Genomic DNA, 19,861 nt, shown 5'->3' with positions numbered 1-19,861 from the left:
GTACATTACAGATAGGATTCGCGGTTGCACTCGTAGGATTCTATGAGGCGTTTGATGAAGACTATCCAACCGAAGTCTCGTTTCTCTCTTTCTTCCATTATCACTTCAACTTCTCTTAACCCGTAGTAGACATTCGTCATCTTATTTACAGTTGGTCTTTAACCAAGCCTTGCTCTACTGCCTTCAATCCCAGCTAGTCTGTCAACAAATCGCATTATCTAGCTCTCTTTCAGAAGTCCTCTAGTCGATACACGGAGTAGGAGGGCTCCTCATAGGGATGAGCACTGAGAAGCATAAGCGGCGTGTAATGTTGTGATGGCGTAAAATCGCCTACCTTTTCAGAGCTTTGACAGCATTTCTTGCGACGTCTTCACCCACGCAAATGGTCTCAACCCTGGCCTCTTCGGCCTCCTCCAGCTTGCCGACTTCTCCCAGATGGGGTTTGGCTGCATCGCCAGGGCGAAATTGGCCAGTCCCTATGACGGTCCAACAACACTCGGTATAGTTACCTGGACCGGGGTAGCGACCTGCTCCAGCAGCGAAAATGGCCTCTTTGCATTGAGCCAGTGACATTGTGGGCACGTTGAAGACGAGTCTGAATCTAGTAGCAGATGCCATAGTGGTTCAGTTTGCTGTTGATTGAACTTGGTGAATTCAGCAAGTCTGGACGTAGGGAAGTGAAGAAGGCGGGGTAAGTTCATAATCAGTGGCCTGCTGATTTCTGGCCAACCAAGCACTTACAGCCCCGACAGTTGAGTAAGACAGAATGTTCTGGAGGCAGAAATAGTGTTTATAGTACATCTAATCTTTAACCCGCCTGACTGGTTAATATAGAGTACCTGCTAGAATACAGAAGTGAAAGTTATAAATATAATACAGTAATCCCCTCTATAAAACTCCCTCCAATACCATCCATGACCTGTCCCACCATCAAGCTCTTCAAGCTAGCGGCCACACACTACTGCCCGTGTTCCTTCGGTTTTTTTACACCTCCTCAACGCGCAACCCAATACGATCAAAAGAATCTGGAGTGTCGCTTGGCCCAATAAACAAACCATGACCCACAACCACAGCGCCAACAGACCAAACGCTCCATGGTTCACCAGTCTCTTGACACAAAGGCTCACCATTCATGTTCGCCTCGCAAGACCGGCCAGGGACCGAACATTCGATTGCGAGGTCTGCAGAAAGTTGGCAGTTCAGAAAAGCCTTTTTCGGTCCAGAGTTCGTGCAGGTCCCAACTGATGCGGGCGAGTCGAGGTTGACGTTGGTAGCGATGTAGAATCCACAAAGGAAGAAGCCCTGGTCGTTGACAAGTCTTCCCTGTGAGTCGATGATGTAGGGTCGTACTGAAGCGTCGCCAAAGATGGGGTTGGGGTCGAACACGGCGACAGAGCCGTCGCTGTCGTAGGTATGAAGACCTTCTTCTTCTACGGGGCCTTGGCCAGTAGCGAACAGACTAAAGGTTGGCACAGGGATAGTCTCAGTCGTTGAGGCAGCCGCAGTGGTGGTGGACTCGATTGTGGTAGGCTCTGCTGTGGTCGATTCGATTGTACTTAATTCTGTAGTAGTCTCTGACATCTGCGATGTGACGGAAGCAGACAGCTCGACGGACGAAGATGGATAAGTTCCAGAAACCGACTCGGACAGAACAGAAGTTGTTGCTGATTGATCTGTAGTAGAAGATGCAGTTGACGTTTCGGATGAAGTCCCAGTGGAAATAGTTGGTGAGCCTGCAGATGTGGTCGCGACTGAGCCTAATCACAACGTCAGGAAGCTGCATGAATATTTATGGATTTCACTCACTCGGTTTGCACGGGCTTGCAATCGCGCAACCCGCAGCCAGCAGGCCAAAGGCTAGGCGTAAGAAAGTCGGAGACCGCATTATCGCAGATAAAGAATGACTAAAGTGAGTATGACCGAAACAATAAGAAAGCGAAGAAAACAGGACGGATGCCCCTTTATGTAATAACTTATTTGGTGATTTGAACGGAGCATTGGCAAATATTTCTTGTTCTATCGAACGCCATGATTCAATAATTCCTTTTGGTTGCCAGACTAAGCCCAGGGTTGGCCGAGAGTCAATTCTTAGCCAGGTTTAGTGCCATGGGGTCCCCTGCATATGGATGCCTACTATCCAAATAAACCATACTAAGTTGTCTACTAATTTAAGCTTACATATACAATATTTGGGGTAGTACCTCCCAAATTGACGACAAGGGCGCCCGATATGCACTGATATCTGTCGAAATACTGCCGCTATTAAACATCAACAGAAACGTCGATCCAGGTATTTTAAAGAAAGGCTAATGGACTGTTAAGACATGCGTATTTTGAGATGGATCCATCAGGCCTCTGTGGCTGCTACTTCATCAACAACAAACAACATCGGACGCCTTGACACCCTCTCGAGTCTAAATCGGTGTGTAACAAGAGGTTCAATTTGGTCAATCCTCCGGTCACAAGGCTGATTGCCTTGGGATAAGTATTATGATAACGATACTGGAAGCGGAGACCGATCTCTGTTCAGGAAAGATACATGAACGGGATATTCTGGAAGTCTTTGCCGACGCCAATAACGAACACAGCATCGCCAAACGCTGAAGCCTGGGAACATGTGTCAGTTGAGGTAAGGCATTGGGTATAGTAATTCCTGGGGTACTTACATAAATGGCAGCATGTATACTGGACTTAAAACTTGTACACTCCAAAACCAGTCGTGCTTCCTGGCCTAGAGTATCTATAATCCTTTTGCCCAAATCCACAGCATCCACTCCTCGCTCAACAAGCACTGTACGAGCCTTAGCAACGAGAGACCTTACTTTGGCTAGCCGATTCTCGTCCGAGTCCGTGATGACAATCGGAGCAGAGCCATCTCCAACCTCCTGGCTGGCCACTCCTATATAACATAGTTATCGCCATTGGAGCCTTTGTCGAGGCATGCCTCAGATAGCGATGTACGACTTTACAAGAGAGCTCGCCAGAGTCTGACTATGGATATCCTGGAGAAAGGATCTCTTAGCTATGTCCAAGGACTTGTGCTAACAGCCAACGACCTGCAAAGCAAAACAAGCCAAATTCAGGCTTCGCCCTTATCGGAATCGGCTGGGGTATGGCTTTGGTAATCGGTCTTCATTGCGAGTTCACTTGCCGTCTTCCAGCCTCTTTATGATGGAGATCCGTAGAAGGGCATGGTGGACTGTTTGTCTTTGTATCTGGGGCCCAACTGACACTCGGAAGACCTCCCGCATCTCTAGTTGGTGTCAACGTTCGGCCTCCCTCGAACCTCAATGACCAGGACCTCGTTGTGGACAAGGAAAGCCCTCCGGATAGCAGGGACGGCTCCAGAATAACGGCTTGTCTTGTCCAGCTAGCCAAGCTGGCACAGATCGCCAATATGGTTCAGGTTGAACTTCTTCCTCATCAGACACCAGGTCATGAAAGAGCAGTGACACTTGACAGGAGTATCGCGCACTGGCGCAGGGATCTCCCCCCATACTTCGGTGAAAACGCAATGCTAGAGACATGGTTTGAGATCCCAAAGCACATTCTCATATGGCGGTCCTTCCACCTCCATATCATACTCAACAGACCAATCTTGTTTCGCACCATTAGAGACAAGGGAACTCTCGACAAATCGGTTGAGCCTATTTCAGAGTGTCTTGATGTGGCTGAAAAGTGTGTCGAGTTTATTTGCGCCTACCTCGAGAGGGAGCCCAAGCACCTACGGGGTCTTGGCTGGTATGCCACCTACTGCCTGATCATAGCTACATCCTTACAAGCAACCTGTTACATATATGACCGAACACACACTCTTGCAACGACGTGGAAAGGCCATCTGAAGCGAGCTGTTGACTGCCTATCCAATCTTGGAGTCACCAACAGCATGGCATTTCGCGCCCGAGGTATCTTGAAGAGGCAACTTTGTATCACATCCTTCTCGTTGCAGAACTATTTCAATCATTAGTTCAACATTCTAGATCAACTTTTCTTGTCTTTGTTTGAGACACCTACAGACCCAATGGCCGACAGCAGTCTTCAGAGCTCTGCTGTTGGTATCTGGGAGCTGACTACGCAGGATCAGGCCTCTACTACGCACAGGGAGACTGCGCAGAACCGGAAATTGATCTTCCTCGTCGAGCGGGCCATGCCGTTTCCATTATATGCCCAAAGCTCTTCAGATGCCGAACTACTCGATGCCACCGGGGGGGTTATGCTGCAAGAGAGTTCTGATTCTACGGGGCCATATTCAGAATGGCACGCTTGGATGCCTGGTTGAAAGCCTGGCAGACGTTTCGGGTTCATTTTAGTGTTGTTTATTAAGTACCCTCTCTCTGAGTTTCATGTTGGATACTTGCCACTTCTATACTTCAAAGTTGAGGTATACAGCAACCCGCCAATGGCACAGACAACATCCCCTGTGACCCATCTAGCCGTTCTTTGCAGGGGAATACGACGATATCTGCTACATGGTTCCCAATGCTTGCCCCTTGTAGCTGCTGGTGTTTTCATGTTTTGCTCCTCCATCCGGGCTAGGTGGGTTTCCCCAGCTGCTCGGCACATGTCTGTTTCCACAGACCCCAGGTTGACGGAATTGACGGTTACATTGTATCTCTGACCCAAGACCGTTGCCCAAACACGAGCAAGACCTTCAACGGCGGGCTTGGACGCCGAATAGACAGACTGAGTAGCGTAGCTGCCTCACGCCGAGATATAGAACAAGTTAACAATACGTCAGCCTCGACTGGCGTACGGGATAAACGCTTGGCTCATAAAGATGACTGCACGAACATTAACGGCCATTATCTTGTCGAACCCCTCACTGGTGATTTATCCGACGCGAGTGCCTGCAGACCCGAGTCCCGCGTTGTTGAAGAGGATGTCGAGGTGGGAAACGTTGAGGGCGGTCAGACTAGAGGATATGACTGCTGCTGGAGAGGAGAGACACACTGCATCGGCCTGGATTGCATGGGCAGAGGGGCCAAGTGATTCAATCTCTCGCACCAGAGCTTCTGCACGTGCTTTTGATGATGGCGACACGTAGGCGAAAGCTACCTGTAAGACTCTATTAGGGAGGCTGCTTTTTGTCATGACTGGAATGGATTGGGACGGACCTTTGCACCTTGTCTCGCCAAAGTCAGGACGATACCTTTGCCAAATCCCCGGGCTCCTCTGGTGACAATCACAATTTTACCAGTTAGTGACATAACTATTATTTGTCGATAGTTATGGTCTACACTTTAGACCGTCTAGTGATATGCTGCTCCTTTTATTGCACCCTCGCAAATCAATTCTTAGGCGTGTTAGACATAAGGGCGTTGTCTAATGCCCAGTATCTCGGGGCTCATGTCATTCGTCGAGACGCTCATTGGGGCGGTCGCCGAACTTAAGCAGTTGAAGATAGAAGCGACAATTTGGGGCAGGGGTACCTCCGACAAGCTGCAATAGCAATAAAATTTAAATTCTGCCGAGATCCGGGCAAATACGCCTTAACAGATGGCCCGTGACGCAAGCATACAAACCCTCAGCAGATTGTCGGTGACAGGCCCGCAGGATTCAGGGTCTGATTTTAGGTTCCAGCTAAGATTTTGACCAGAAACTAAGTTCCGAGTTAGTTCGCAATAACTTTGTCCCCGCTCTTGATAAGAAACTTGCCCTGCGTCAAATAGTATTGCTAAAACATCGTGGCATACCCACGAGGCACAGCGAAGTTTTCGAGCCTTTGATGCTTTCCCCTGAACATTGTGAAGACCACGGCACGAGACAAGCTTGCTGCACAGACGTTTGTACAATGGAGAACACTGCAAAGAAACCGTGGATCCTCGCCATCTCGCTTAGCCATAAGCCTTTTTTAGATGAGGTTTTCGAACCGCTGATGGCCCAAATTTGGCCAAAAGCCGACTTCTTGAGGGCCGAGGACACAGAGTCAGTAAACCGCTTGTTTTCACGAGAGCCACCCCCGACAGCTGTCCTCATAACCGATGAAGGATTGGCCGAGGAACAAAACAGCCATGTTCGGCACGCTGTACTTCGATATGTCCGCGGAGGTGGGACGGCGGTGGTGATGGGTAGCTTTTCCAGCTTTGTCCTACCCCTAAACATCAAGTCATTCTTCGCGCAAGCCGGTTTAGGGTGGTCTGCGGCCTCATACACTGGAGAGGAGTTTGTGCTGAATGACGCAGCGGTGGACAGTGGTTTAGCTGCAAAGATGGTCCCGGCATACAGCACAAAGGCTCTATTCTTGGACAACGTCGCATTTAATGACGCCTGGTATGTAACAGATGAAGAGTCAAATGTCTCGTCTCCAACAAACGCTAAAGCTGGGGAAAGCGCTGTCGTATTCGCTTCAGTTGGAAACGGCAAGCTTGGGTACGTCGGCGATGTGAATGCAGAACATGGCTCGAATGTTGCTGTCCTAGCGATGTGCGGACTTCTTTAGTGTTTCTCTGTCTTTCCTGATCCGCCGACAACTTCTTGGTGGAAGGATACTTGCTCGTGGGGCCATTGGTCAGTCATCGTGGTATCGATGTCTAAGTTGTGGGCTAGAAGTGTTGTTTGCAGTTGAGGCTTGTGGCTGTGAGCTTATTCCAGCAGAGAGAACCTAGCTTGCTCGTGGGTAGCCTGTCGGCCTGCAGCGGGTTTGAGACTCACGTCAAACAGTGCGGGAGAGGTCGAACCGGTGGTTCTGTATTGCGTTGCTGTGCGGAATCTCCGTACACTGCAGTGCTGGGTTTTGGACGAAGGACGGAGGAGCTCCGTTGATGATGTTGTGGTGATTGTGGATGCTGCCAGAGGGCTGTCAATTGGGGGCTTGGATGGAAACAGGATGCCGCGCTCGAGACCATGTATCTCTTTCTCCTGATACTCACCATCGACTCTTCTTTATTCCACTGTAGAATCTGAAGCGTGAAATGTGACTCCCGTCACGCTTGGTTCGTAATTCTTTAGGCTTCGAACGTGATCAATTGATTCCACGCCGGTCGGCATCCGCGTTGGGCCCGCCTGGAAGACCCGCCAGCGATGAGGGCAAGGGTACGGGTGAAAGCTTTCTTCTAGAGCAAGAAGTAAGGTAAGGCTCGTGTTCTGTTGGAGCTGCGTGATGCAGGCGGATCGTGTTCGCGTTGGTCATTCTCCGCTCCGAGTCGACATGGGCGAGCGGGGGAGGTCGTGGACATGGTGGCATCATCCTTGAAGAATCGACTCGGTTCTCGGCAATTTCGTTCTTATGCGGGTGCGCAGATTGGTAGCGATTGTCTGTAATTTGGTGCCGAGAAAACGAGGGCGTCGTGTGCTCGGTGGTCGATGGAAGAGGCTTTCGGGTCGGCCGCAGAATGACGCAACGCGGCGTGTTGACAATAGAGGCTTGCTACTATTGAGGGCGCTGTAGATGAAAGTTTGATGCTACAGGTGGCGAGAGGTCGTGCTTGATGGGAGTAATCTGTTGTTCGCCTCCGACAAGTGTCACCAGTTGCCAACCCGCTCTTCTAGTTTGTTCGCTGGGAGAAGAGGGCGTCGTAACAACACCAAAACGGGAGACGCTCGTTACGGCCTAGAATACTGTAGATGGAAATTTGATGGCGAGGGCGGCTCGAGGTCGTTGCTGAAGAGCTTTTGATGGGACTCGTTTGTGGTTTGTTGTCATGGACCTCGATCGTCGACAGGTCTCGCCAGCTGCCAAGGCCCTGGTCAGCCACCTATCGCCCGCATCAATCCATCAAAGTTCAGCGATGGAATCAAGTTCTATCATAGTTCAAAGATTTGAATTAACGAATTCAGCGTCGAGCGATCATTGGAGTGACGAGCAAGCTTTGCATCTCGTCCTGATCCTTCGTCCACATCGCCAGCATCCTTTCTGCAACCACTGACGTGGCGGGCGCTCCATCAAACTTCTGCAAGCAAAGTGTCATCGGATGCCTCCAATGAGTCACCGACAAACGTAAAGCCAAATATTGACCGAGAGGCCATTTGATCTCTTCCCACGAAAGCTTGTTTCTCGATTTTGCCTATAAATACAGCATCTCTCGCGTCCCTCGTCCCTCCAGTTCTTCATCTGTATTTTTACTGACGTTTTCATCTCGCTCATTTATCAGTTCTTGTATTTGTTCAAGTCCTCGGTCTTGCATTCACTCATTCACTTTTCATTGCATTCCCTCTCTACTCTTTACACGCAGTTCAGCACATCTTCACAGCCATCAAAGTTCCATCCTCAGCAATCATGATTGGGCACCGGCACATCACACATCACACATGAGTACGGAAGCATATCACGCATTATTCACTTCACACATCTCACATGGGAAAGTTGGCGCATCACACACTGGCACATCACACATCTCACGTTGGCTGGTTGGCGATCACACATTGGCAACTTGGCGCATCACACATCATTCACATCACAAGGCAAGGTTTTCTTCTTCACACCACCAGCAAGCCGGTGAATGCAATGAAAAAAAAGGATTCAAACCGAATCAACTGACAAGTCAGAGAAACGGCGAGAGTGGACAAAACTGCAAGCAGTGAGAATAAATCAAAAATTGTGCCGGACTCACCTTCTGCGCCACTGGGGGGTTAGCGCAAGTTGTCCCAGGGCGCACAACCTTGCCGCTTTGATGCTTGCAGGCCGGCTAAGGTCGGAGTCCCAAGACACACAACCCAGTACAAGGTATGAAGAGAAGAAAAGAAAAGACGAAGACGAAGATGGGGGAGACGGCCTCTTATACCCCCATCTGCGAGCACTCCCGCTCCTCCCCGACGCCGGAGCGACTTCAGAAGCATGAAGAGCAGAGAGGCAGGTGCAGGATCCAATTTGGAAGGTGAGCAGGTGTTTGAAGACTAACATCGACAGGTGGCGCCAATCGAACGATCTGCTTGCCTACGCACTTCAAGAAGGAAAGAACCTTGGACAGCAAGACACGCGCGTGCGTTCGAACAACGGTCAAGATGACGGCTCACAACGAGACAGCAAAAACGAGAGAGGCATAGAGACACGACTCATTTAATGCCAAAACTGCAAGCAGTGATAAGAAATTAAAAGTTGTACTGTAGACTCGATCGGACCCTACGGCGGGAGACTTCTACTGCTGTATCGCGACACCTGCGCTGGCACCTCGAGGGGTTGGTCAACAGGCCGGCGGCTTCGGTAGTTAAACCGATGAGCCTCAACTGTATGAAGAGAAGAAGAAGGCGAAGACGGCTGGTTCAAGAGCCACGTTCCGGAGACGATGAATATCAAGAGCAGAGCGGCAAGTGCAAGATCGAATTTGGAAGGCGGGCAGGTTTCCGAACACCGACATCGACCGATGACGCCATCAAGATCGAACGGCCTGGTCACCTACACCTACCCTCTTCAGTGAGGAAGGAGCCTCCTACATCGAAACACGTTCATGTGCGAGCACCTTGATGAACGCTCAAGACAGCGTGCAATGGTCCTCGAGTCCAGACCCAATGCATGATAATGAGAAAAAGATGAATGCGTCGAGGGCCAGTGCCTCATTTTAACATTGTCGCAGAAGCAGCGCACACAAATGACCATCTGAATGAGATCTTGTACATCAAATTTCAACGCAGAGTTTAGCTCCTGACCTCTTGGCACACGCTCGAGACTGCGCATAGGGGAAGGCACAACGACGAGACACGTACGTAACCTCTTGGCAAGACAAGGTCCAATTCGGGACTGCGGGAAGGTCATCTTCACAAGGAAGGAAGAAACCCTACAGCGATCACCTGCACCGACGCCCTGGATGTGTAAGACCACAGTACGGCTAGGACAAAGGATTCTCAAAGAACTGCGATTGGAACACGAAGAGATGCGGCCCCGACACGAGCGATATTTCCAAATTACAATGTGAACCCCCCGTTTCTCGCCAAAAACGCGAGCACAAAAACGAGACCGGAGTGAAATTGGGGCAAGGCAACAGTTCTTCCCCAGGCAACAAGCAGTCTTTTGGACGGCAGGTACCTTTCTTCAGTCTCCTCGATCGAAAGATATCCGAAGCGGGGCGACACGAAGCCCTCGGAGCTTTTCGGCCGGTGCATCGAATCGAGAAGGCACTCAGCCTACCGGAGAATAACGCTCAGGAACGAAGAAGGAGCCTCACTTTTTGCCTGATCTTTAAGGCGAACAATGATGAGTGCGTCATCGCATCTGGAAAGGAAGATTGAGAAGGAGATGAAGGCAAAAACGAAACCGCCTCAGGCATGGAGACATCGGGATTGAAGAGATTGCGGTAATGCAGAGAGAGGTTGAAGCAATTGGGGATGCTGGATCGCTACCTACGTGGGAAAATGCAGACAATTCACTAAATAAGTAACTGAGTTACTCAACGCGATTCAATAAAACTTTCTGTGAGCTGTTGGCATTCTCGCGTGTCTTTCATTTGTTTCGTCGAGTCAACGATGGTGGTTGAAGTGAAGTTATTCGTAGGACCCACATTGGTAGGGCACCCAGTATTTTCAAGGTTTTCTCACCACCATCGCACAATTCTCCTCTGTACACGTGATCACTTCCAGAGAGTTCAATACTCTCGAATTCTTCCCCTCAGACTTGCCGTTCGTGTTTGTAGTTCGTGTCCTCCAAACTCTTTCAATCTAGCGCTGCAGCTCAGCTGGCCTCTGAAACCCCAATTGGCATGCTCCATCCCTAATCTGTCTTCCCCGCGCACATCAGCCGCAGCGTTCTAGCCCGGCCTGTCTAAGCCCCAGCTCCAAAATGGCAACGTCGCCGCAGACTATCGCTAAATTTGCACTGTGATCAATTTATTGGCAGATAGTCTGTGTGATTGGCGAGGTCTGGGCCCAACCGTTCGGCGGCCCGTGGCGAGCTGGACCTGCACGTGGCGCGCGCTATTGAACCCTTATCATTGGGCTCCCTCTCCAACGTCTCGTCTCAGCTTGGTCCAAGCAGCGCCTGTCTCAGCCTTGAGAGAGCGTTCGGGGATCATTAGCGAGGGCTGAACTTTTGGGCTGGTGATAAGGATCAATGTCTCAAGCCGTACAGCTAGCCACGAGGGGATTGCGTGGTGTTGGGCTTATGATTTGGCGCGCGATGGGGAATGGTCGAGGGAGTTCAGCTTGCCACACGGTTGACTTTATGGTTTCACAAGCGCCATGCGGAATGCTGCGCGGGAGGGCGAGGTGGAGGGGATGTGATGAGTTCTCGTACTAGTTGCGCTATTGCGTTCAATACTTTCTGCAGCCAGAGCTGAGGGGAAAACTACTAGTTTGTGGTGAAGAAGGACTCATGCAGCAATAGTGAAGGTTATAAAGCTGCGCTGATCTCCTACAGATTTGGTTCATCATCAACACCAGCTTCTTCTCTTTACTACATCTCCTACCTACATCCTTCTCTTCTTCTAATCCCAAATCTCACACTACTCTTCACAATGTTCGTCTACCAAGGAAATTTTGACTGGCCTGGGTATGCTGAGAACGAGACCTTCACAATCATCTTCCCCCACGGTGTCGTTCGTGCCAATGACCCCGTCTACCTGTTCACCCAGTGGACCAAGGACTGGAACCGAGTCCTAAAGGCCAAGTTCTTCCAGTCCATCGTCGTCTCAGATGTCAAGCAGCTTTCCAACACCACTGATATCTCCTTCAAGCTCTCCGGCGCCAAGTATGACTTTGCTATCACCACTGAGCAGAACTATGCCAAGGTCAAGGTTGATATGTCGAGCACTGGTACCCTGAAGACTTTCACTCTGAACCGAGTGTGGAAGCCTGAGGGCAAGGTTGACCACGATGCTGCTCTCAGAATCTGGGCTGGAAGCATCAAATTCGACGATGGTGCTAGTGCTGTTGATGAGCAGGCCATCGTTATCCTCCCTGAGGACTACAAGGATGGCAAGCCTGTCATATCTTCGTGGCAGTGGACCAAGGACTCTGCGGGCAAGGCCAAGACCACTGCCTTCAAGGGAGCCCCTTTGAAGTTCATCAGCTCTGATGATAGGGTCTCCAAGTTCGCCTTCAGCAATGTCCATGACTTCACCTGCTCTTGGAACCGCAAGACCGAGAAGCTTGGCCTTGAGATCAAGAAGGGCGGAAAGCAGGTCAGTGTTGGCGAACTGAACCTCAGGGCTAAGATTGAGCCCAAGGCGCAGTAAGTGTTACTTCGAATCCTACTCAAGTGCTGTGATGATAACCGTCAATGTAGCTCATTTGACTCCGACGACTTGGTCCCTCCTACCAAGAAGGAGGTCGAGTTCCGTCTCCCTCAGCCTCAGGCTACTCTTCCCCGTGTGCTCGACCCAATGCCCTTCCCCAAGACTCTTCTTGAGACCCTCAAGCATGGAGCGGCCTTCATTGAGCAAGCTGGATACCTCACTGTCCAAGCCCAGAACGTACGTGCTTCGAGTCCTTCCACTTCATAACCCTTTGCTAAACTATCACAGAAATTCGCTGCCCTAGATGTCGATTTCCATAAGCAGACTGTCCTTGTCGAGACCCTCAAGAAGGACAAGAAGAACCTCGAGGCTGAGATTGTTTCCCTCACAGGCCAGCGCAACAAGGCCAACGCGACCATCGAGCAGCTTAACAAGCAACTCGCTGACGCCAGCAAGGAGTACAAGGATAAGGTTAAGCAGCTCAACGACCGAATCGAGCATCTCAAGGAGGACGACAGGTTCGATCACAAGGTCATCAGCAAGCTGCAGGAAGATCTTAACGCGCTTGGCTCTGAGATCGCATGCCTTAACAACGATTTACTCGAGGCTCAGCGTGAGAAGCAGAGGCTTGAACATACCATCGGTGATCTCCGAGAAGAAGTATTCACTCTTGTTGGTAAGGTCCTTGAACTTGAGAATGAGCTCAAGATACAGAAGGAGGCAAACGGTGCTCTTATCACCAAGAGCCTAGAGCTTGAGAATATGCTTCGGGATTCACGCCTCGCCGTTAAGGCTCTCCAGAACCAGCTCGCCGATGCCAATGCTGAGAATGAACGCACCAAGACAGATCTCAACAATGCCCTCAAGAGCTACACGGACACCAAGAAGGTTCTCGAGGAGACTGAGACAAAGCTTAAGGCCAAGACCATCACTCTTGATGAGACATCTGCTGAACTCGTCATCACGAAAAGAGAGCTGACCGACAAGACTACTGAGGCCGAGACTTGGGAGTATCGCGTTGATAAAGCGGATACAGAGTATCAAGAGTTGAAAAACGCTCAGAAAGCTATCAACAAGAAATGGACCAGTCTGGTGGACGAGTATCAGAAAAAGATCTTCAGAGGAGAGACCAGTGATGAGCAGTTGAAGGATCTCGTTCACCGCCTTGAGGAACACAAGAAGACCCTCTGAAGCCAGGAGCCGGAGCCGACAGTCAAGCCACCAGTTCAACCTATTCCGAGGAATGATCCCTTGTTGGCGCCGGCATGGGCTATCAGACGGTTCTATGGGTCTTTGATCACTGTTTTGACATTTGGATGGTTACGATGGGGAAGATGGTAAGGTGTAATGGGATTATGCTAGGGATATCAGTTTGCTCATAATTATTTCTTATGTATTAGCTTTGTATTGACATTTTACCCGTACTATCTTCTCATGGTCCTTCGTCTTGTGCTTTGACGATCTTCCTTTGTCTCAAGTTTATTGACTCGCGATTGAGTGACCTTTAAGTGTGCATACAATCTTCATCACTGTAACATACATCAATGAGATTTGGCTGTTGGCCAGCGATCAGATGGCATCAACTCAGCGAATCCTGGGGTTGGTGTTAGGCCGAGAATGCCAGAATGGGGAGTGACGCACCCCTGGTTGAAATTGAGTGCGAGGGATATCACTTGAGTGCTTCAGAAGAAAACGGCTCGGGCACATAGCCAATTTCCAAATCATTATATTTTTAAATACTTCTCAATATTATTTCGATCCATTTTCTATATGATACACGTATCCTATTCTCTCATTTGGCTGCAATCGGTGCAGAGCCATACCTAAGCAGAACCATTAGCATTTTTCTACAAATAGAAAGCGGGAGAACTTACAGAGTAATCGAGGCGAGACCGAGGACGCCTGCAACACAACTAAACACCATAGCGACATAACCTTTCGTAGTGAACCCAGCTGGCAAAGCAGGTACCATCAAGTTCTGTCCAGTCAAGTCCAGATAGTCCTCGGCGTTGCCAGCTGCATTACCAACAGTCGAAATCCCCTGATCAGCACAAATCTGCTTAAATTCCTGTGGAATCGTCAAAGCCTTCTGCATCTCAAGCGGTGCCATAATCATCGTTGCAATCAGACCAGTGTCCATGTGCCATTCGATATGGCAGTGGAAGAGCCAGACACCTATCACGGTCAGTGCTTACTTATTGTTTCACGTTTGATTTGGACGTACCTGGATTCGTAGCTGGGAAGCGAATGACAAAGTTTCCTTGTGGATACACTAAGAGCGTATCTCTTCGCATTGGGACAGATGGGTATGTAATATTCGTCCACGACGCGTTGTAGTGGCCTGCATTTTCTTCACTGCGATGCACAACTTGGAAGTTTTGACCGTGAAGATGAAAGGGATGTCGTCCGGAATCATCGTTGTTGAGAATAATTTCTACGATCTCGCCGTGTTTGAGAACGAAGGAATTTGTGTCGGTTCCGTAAACGGTTGGGTTAGTAGCATTTTGGCCGGCGGAGAGGACAGTGTATAATGTTGGGACCTTGGGGGACACGTAGGAGATGTCGTTGAAGAAGGCGCTAAGATCGTCAGTATGGATGTACTAGAGGATAAAGGGATACAGGGCTGCTTACTAGTTCGCGCCATCGCCAAGGTTATTCATCGTGAGATCCAAGCTGATAGTATAATCGGCCTTTTCTAACAACTTCTCGCTGTCTGTGGGAACAAGCTTGAAGTCATCGTATGGCTCGAAATCGTTCAAAACAGCAGCTGGGGGGAGCTTCTTGTCGGAATCGTACTCCAGCCAGCCAGTGACATTCCAGTTCAGGCCATCAGGAATAGAATCGAACAGACTCTATCAATGATGATTAGCTTGTGTCACAAGGAATTGTTAGAAAGATTAACGTACCGTATCCATACTGGCCATCATCGGATAATTCGCCCCAGTCTCATTCTTCATCGTAACCAAAACCGCATACCGCTGAGCACTCGCAATGTAAATCATGTCTGTCTCAGCAGGCTTCGTCCAAACGCCATCGACTTCAACGATCTTCATAGTATGCCCCTCAATCCAAAAGTACTGCGACGCAAATGCACCAACATTTACCAAGCGAAGAAGATAGGTTTTACCAGGTTCAACGGGAAGAGTCATGTTCTGCGTGTCGTTCATAAGTGCTGAGTTTGGAACGGGCTCTGCGCCGGTGGGGTTTTTGTAGGAGACGAATTGTTTCATGAGAACGGGCATTTCGTCGTGATACCAATCTGAGAGTGAGATGACGCGCTCTTCATAGTATTCATCCGCGTAGGGATTCTTGGGATCTTGGATGATGAGGGCTTGGCGTAGACCATCGGGGTATTGAGATCTTGTGTGAGAATGATACCAGTAAGTCCCAACTTGGTCAGCCTGTCAAGAATCAGCCTTGTTCCCTTCACTACTCGGATCAGACTTACTGTGAAGTTGTATGTGATGGAAGCGCCAGTAGGGATGTTGCATTGAGTCACCATAGCAGGTCCATCCATGAAATTCGTTCCATTCTGATACATTCCATGCCAGTGAATGGATGTCGACTCATTTCCCAATTGATTCGTCACCTTTGCGATGATTCTATCGCCTTTTGTGACGTTGATGACTGGGAGAGGCCATTGGTTATTGATGCCGATTACAGGGCGCGCGTGCAATCCATCGGGATTTGCAGTCGTCCACGTAATGTTCCAGTCGAAATGCACATCTTTTGCGCTGACCGTGGGTACAGCAAAGAGTACGGCCAGCGATGAGACGAAGAGTGAGAGAAGCATCGCGACAGTCACTAGTTCATCAGTCTTGGAGCTGATGAAGAAAGATGAGCTGAGTCAATTGGCGAGAGGCTCAAGTTACATTTGGCCATTGAGTGCCTGCAGGGAACCGATCAGATAAAGACTGCGGCAATTCCCAACCCAGCTCAGTCAAGTAACCTTACTTTTTGGCACCAAACTCTGGATAACCGGCACGCACTAGATACGAGGATCAGCCCATAGCGTCGCCTCTAGATTGATAAATATCGGATAATCGGGAGCGCGATTAATTTATCTTATCGATCTTGTCAAATCAGATGGCGTCAGCTCGGAAAGTCGGCACCCCTTCACAAAGTAGAGTGATTAGCGTTGTGTCAAAAGTTATCTTATCCATCTTTTTGCGAGGCAGATGACACTGAATCTCGGAAAAGTCGGCACTGGAGGCTGGACGCTAGCGTGGGATGGGTTCAAAGTCAATTCGGGGGGATCCACTGTTGGTGGAAACGAGTTGGGCAAGTCGATATATTGTTTCGTTGCATTGCATGTCCCCTCATATCAGAGATCTCACGAATTATTCTTCTTTTCACTGTCAAATTCTTATCTGATTGCCTGGTCTGTGGCCAACGAGCTGATATCATCATGACAGTCAACGTCTTTGCTGTTCCCAGTACGCAACCACTTACTTACCCCAAAAGTTGTGACCAGCAATGAATCCAATTGTCTAACTCCGAAAAGTCTTCTTCATCTGTTTCCGAGAATGTCTCGAAACAAGCATCATCGTCTCCGTCCTTCTCGCGTTCTTGAAACAGAGCGTCGGCGGCGAGGGCGATAGAGAAACCTACAAACGCCTTCTCAAACAGGTCCTCCTCCTCTCCAAATTCACGCTTCCTCAATTCTAACAAATAATCAGGTATGGATTGGAGTAGGTCTCGGCCTCGCAATCTGTCTCTGCATCGGCGCAGGCATGATCGGAGCATTCTACTCCCTCGGCAAAGACGTCTTTAGCAAGACTGAAGATATCTGGGAGGGAAGCTTCAGTCTCATCGCCGCGATTATTATCTCTATCATGGGCGCTGCGCTTTTGAGAGTTAATAAACTTCAAGAGAAATGGCGTGTTAAGCTTATGCAGGCTCTGGATAAGAAAGATGCGATTGCGACTTCTGGTCTCATGAGCCGTTTCAAGCTCTGGTCGGAGAAGCACGTCATGTTTATTCTGCCCTTTATTACGGTTCTGAGAGAGGGTCTTGAGGCTGTTGTGTATATTGGAGGTGTCAGTTTGGGACTTCCGGCTTCGTCGTTTCCGCTGGCTGTTATTTGCGGTCTTGCTGCTGGTTGTGTCGTTGGATACATCATTTACAGGTACGTTAACTTTTCGACTCTACACAAGGACCTCAATGCTGACTATCTTTAACAGAGGAGGAAACACCACATCCCTCCAGATCTTCCTCATCATCTCTACAGGCTTCTTGTATCTCGTCGCCGCCGGCCTCTTCAGCAAAGCCGTCTGGGCCTTCGAGATTCACGCCTGGAACAACATCATCGGCGGCGATGCAGCAGAAGTTGGCTCCGGCCCTGGCTCATACGACATCCACAAGAGTGTCTGGCACGTCAACTGCTGCAACGCTGAGCTGAACGGCGGTGGTGGCTGGGGTATTTTCAATGCCATTCTTGGCTGGCAAAACTCTGCGACTATTGGATCTGTTGTCTCGTACAACGTCTATTGGTTGGTCGTTATTATCTCCTTCTGCTCGATGACTTACATGGAGCGATACGGCAACCTTGGCGTGTTTACACCACTCACGACATGCTTCGGTCTGCGCAAGAAAAAGACTGTCCCTGAGAAGCCGAGCAGCATTGAGAATGAGCTCATGCCTTCGAATGAAGATGATAAGACTGCTACACCAGTTGTGAACAGCCTTTAAATGACAGACACTGTATGATATAGTTGAAAAGCAATTGTGATAAATACAACTCGAATTAAAAAGACAACTTCAATTGTTTGAACGTGAAATGTTGGAGAAAATGGCTTAGTCTGTTCTCCAACGACCCACCTCAAGTGCAAAAATTTGCAAAAGGAAAGATCCGAAGATCGTGTGTCGACCACGCCAGGAGTCGAACCTGGAATCTCTAGAGAGTTCAGAAGAGGGAGACCGAAATCTAGCGCCTTAGCCATTAGGCCACGCGGCCGGTGTATTTGATAGAAGATGATGATGGTATCCTAGTCCAGATCCGATTTGCAGCGACTCAGTCTCACTGTACAACAACATCCGTCATCATTGATTGGCACATTGCCAATGCATCTGCATCGAGCCGACAGAGGTACGATAATAGTGACTTGATACAAGGTATACTAAACTTTTTCTAAGTTTATATCAAATTACTCAAATCTTTTCATCTTTTAGGGTCTAAATCCTAAGTTCACTTCTCTGTCTGTGAGACAGCATAGCCCTTGACCAGCGTCACACCCCGTTTCTCATCTAAACTTGAGTTCCGTTAGAGGACCTCGAGGGTCAAGAAGCCCAACTCTTCCCAGCTTCTTAGCTTCGCCGTTGCCTCCATCGCAGTCAACCACTGGCTCTCCAGTCTTGACATCAATGATGGAAAGATTCTTCAATGCTTCATCGGGAGTACCGTCGATCTGGGCGACGGACTTGAGGCCAGAAAATCCACCAGAGACAAGGCTGGCTTCTTCGTAGAGATGATAGAACGGGAGGTCAAGATCTGCGTAGACTGATGCTGAGGCGGGTGTCGGCGGGGGCGCGAGGCCAGTCACGGCACTGAAGCTGGCGCTGTTCAGGAGCTGGGCGTTGAAGACGACCGTGATTGTCTTTCGAAATTGTCGAAGAGGGATTGAGACAATGTTTTGTTGGATGGCACCGCCGGCGGCAAGAGTCATTTCAGCCTTTTCAGTTTCAGGCTTGGGTGGAAGACTTGGACCGCCACCGCGGAGTTTGAGAACCAGGTGAAGACGTGAACCCTGCTCAGATTGCTCGTTAATAGAAGATTATATGACGGCTGGATTAAATGAAGAATCACAAACCTCGCGAATGTCGTAGTCCATGAGGAGGAGACCATCTAGGTAGTTGAGTCTTAGTAGCGGATTCTTTGTTTGACAATCAGCAATAAATTACCTTCGAGTTGCTTTCCGTTGAAAATTAATCGCTGTTGGTCAACAGGAATGCCCTCTATCCCCTCAATCTGATCTTTGACATCGTAGACAAGATCATGGCTAGAGAGCTCCACACGGATGACTTTGCCAGTCAACGTCGCGACTTTGATTGCGATCTTTCGTTCCTTCTCTCTCGGAATGTCAACATCAAGTCGAGTGATCTCAAGCTGGAGACCCGCGGTAGTCTCTTGGCCAGTCATCTGGGCTTCCACAGAATGGCCACCACTTCCACCAGGCATAGCAACAAACTGTCGGACCTTTCCCGGCTCAGTGGCCACACCGTCAATCCACGGCTGGTAGGGAGTGACGACGTAGTCTTGGATCGACTTTCCTTTATCAAGAAGGTTCCGACGTCTAACAGCTGAAGCTGCATCTGGGACTCGCGGTTCGCCCGAGATGGCGTTCACGTTGCCAGTGAAGATCTTGATGGCGTATCGCTTTTCGGACTCAAAGTCAATCCTCAAAGCCTCGCGTTCTATTTTTGACAGTCAGAGGTGATGGGACGATGGGACGGTATTTGGTACTTACGATACATCGGGATGAAGATGCCCCCTTTCTCAGCCATGCTGGCTGGAAGCTTTTCGGCATAGTCGTCGGTCTTGAACAGGGGAAACCGGCCAAGCGAGGGGGAAGGGCGTTGAGGCTTTGATTATCAGGGACGCGGATGGTGCGCATGAAAGAGATGGAAAGGTCATCAATCTCGACGCAGCTCGTCACGCGAGTGCGTGGTTTCCATGGAGTGAGCTCCTCCAACATTTTCGCAGTGATATGGGTTAGTATCAATAGATGAGTGGGCGTGGAGTGAGTTGGTGCAAGGATGAA

General features: G+C 49.5%; 6 protein-coding genes across 6 annotated transcripts; 3 read left to right on the top strand and 3 right to left on the bottom strand.

Moving 5' to 3' along the window:
* Positions 1-229: 229 nt before the first annotated feature.
* FTJAE_12180 (structural toxin) lies at positions 230-618 on the bottom strand (the record flags this gene model as incomplete). Its single annotated transcript, XM_037345200.1, has 2 exons — positions 230-284; positions 335-618. The coding sequence occupies 2 exons, from the start codon at positions 616-618 to the stop codon at positions 230-232; spliced, it is 339 nt and encodes a 112-aa protein (XP_037200772.1).
* Positions 619-984: 366 nt separating this feature from the next.
* On the bottom strand, positions 985-1,885 carry FTJAE_12179 (uncharacterized protein; the record flags this gene model as incomplete). The annotated part of the gene is made up of 2 exons (XM_037345198.1): positions 985-1,757; positions 1,807-1,885. The coding sequence occupies 2 exons, from the start codon at positions 1,883-1,885 to the stop codon at positions 985-987; spliced, it is 852 nt and encodes a 283-aa protein (XP_037200771.1).
* Positions 1,886-5,791: 3,906 nt separating this feature from the next.
* FTJAE_12177 (triacylglycerol lipase) lies at positions 5,792-6,439 on the top strand (the record flags this gene model as incomplete). Its single annotated transcript, XM_037345197.1, has 1 exon — positions 5,792-6,439. One exon carries the CDS (start codon positions 5,792-5,794, stop codon positions 6,437-6,439), a length of 648 nt encoding a protein of 215 aa, XP_037200770.1.
* Positions 6,440-11,381: 4,942 nt separating this feature from the next.
* Positions 11,382-13,292, top strand: FTJAE_12176 (uncharacterized protein; the record flags this gene model as incomplete). The annotated part of the gene is made up of 3 exons (XM_037345196.1): positions 11,382-12,097; positions 12,152-12,338; positions 12,390-13,292. The coding sequence occupies 3 exons, from the start codon at positions 11,382-11,384 to the stop codon at positions 13,290-13,292; spliced, it is 1,806 nt and encodes a 601-aa protein (XP_037200769.1).
* Positions 13,293-13,893: 601 nt separating this feature from the next.
* Positions 13,894-15,894, bottom strand: FTJAE_12175 (iron transport multicopper oxidase FET3; the record flags this gene model as incomplete). Its single annotated transcript, XM_037345195.1, has 6 exons — positions 13,894-13,924; positions 13,976-14,276; positions 14,326-14,678; positions 14,733-14,953; positions 15,008-15,502; positions 15,550-15,894. 6 exons carry the CDS (start codon positions 15,892-15,894, stop codon positions 13,894-13,896), a joined length of 1,746 nt encoding a protein of 581 aa, XP_037200768.1.
* Positions 15,895-16,509: 615 nt separating this feature from the next.
* FTJAE_12174 (high-affinity iron transporter) lies at positions 16,510-17,792 on the top strand (the record flags this gene model as incomplete). Its single annotated transcript, XM_037345194.1, has 4 exons — positions 16,510-16,537; positions 16,606-16,730; positions 16,781-17,229; positions 17,285-17,792. The coding sequence occupies 4 exons, from the start codon at positions 16,510-16,512 to the stop codon at positions 17,790-17,792; spliced, it is 1,110 nt and encodes a 369-aa protein (XP_037200767.1).
* Between the last annotated feature and the right edge of the window lie 2,069 nt (positions 17,793-19,861).

This window comes from Fusarium tjaetaba, assembly GCF_013396195.1.
Source record: "Fusarium tjaetaba strain NRRL 66243 chromosome Unknown NRRL66243_c0000322, whole genome shotgun sequence".
NCBI classification, from domain to species: Eukaryota; Fungi; Ascomycota; class Sordariomycetes; order Hypocreales; family Nectriaceae; genus Fusarium; species Fusarium tjaetaba.
Note: the sequence above shows the minus strand (reverse complement) of the source record. Positions and strands in the feature narration are given on the sequence as shown.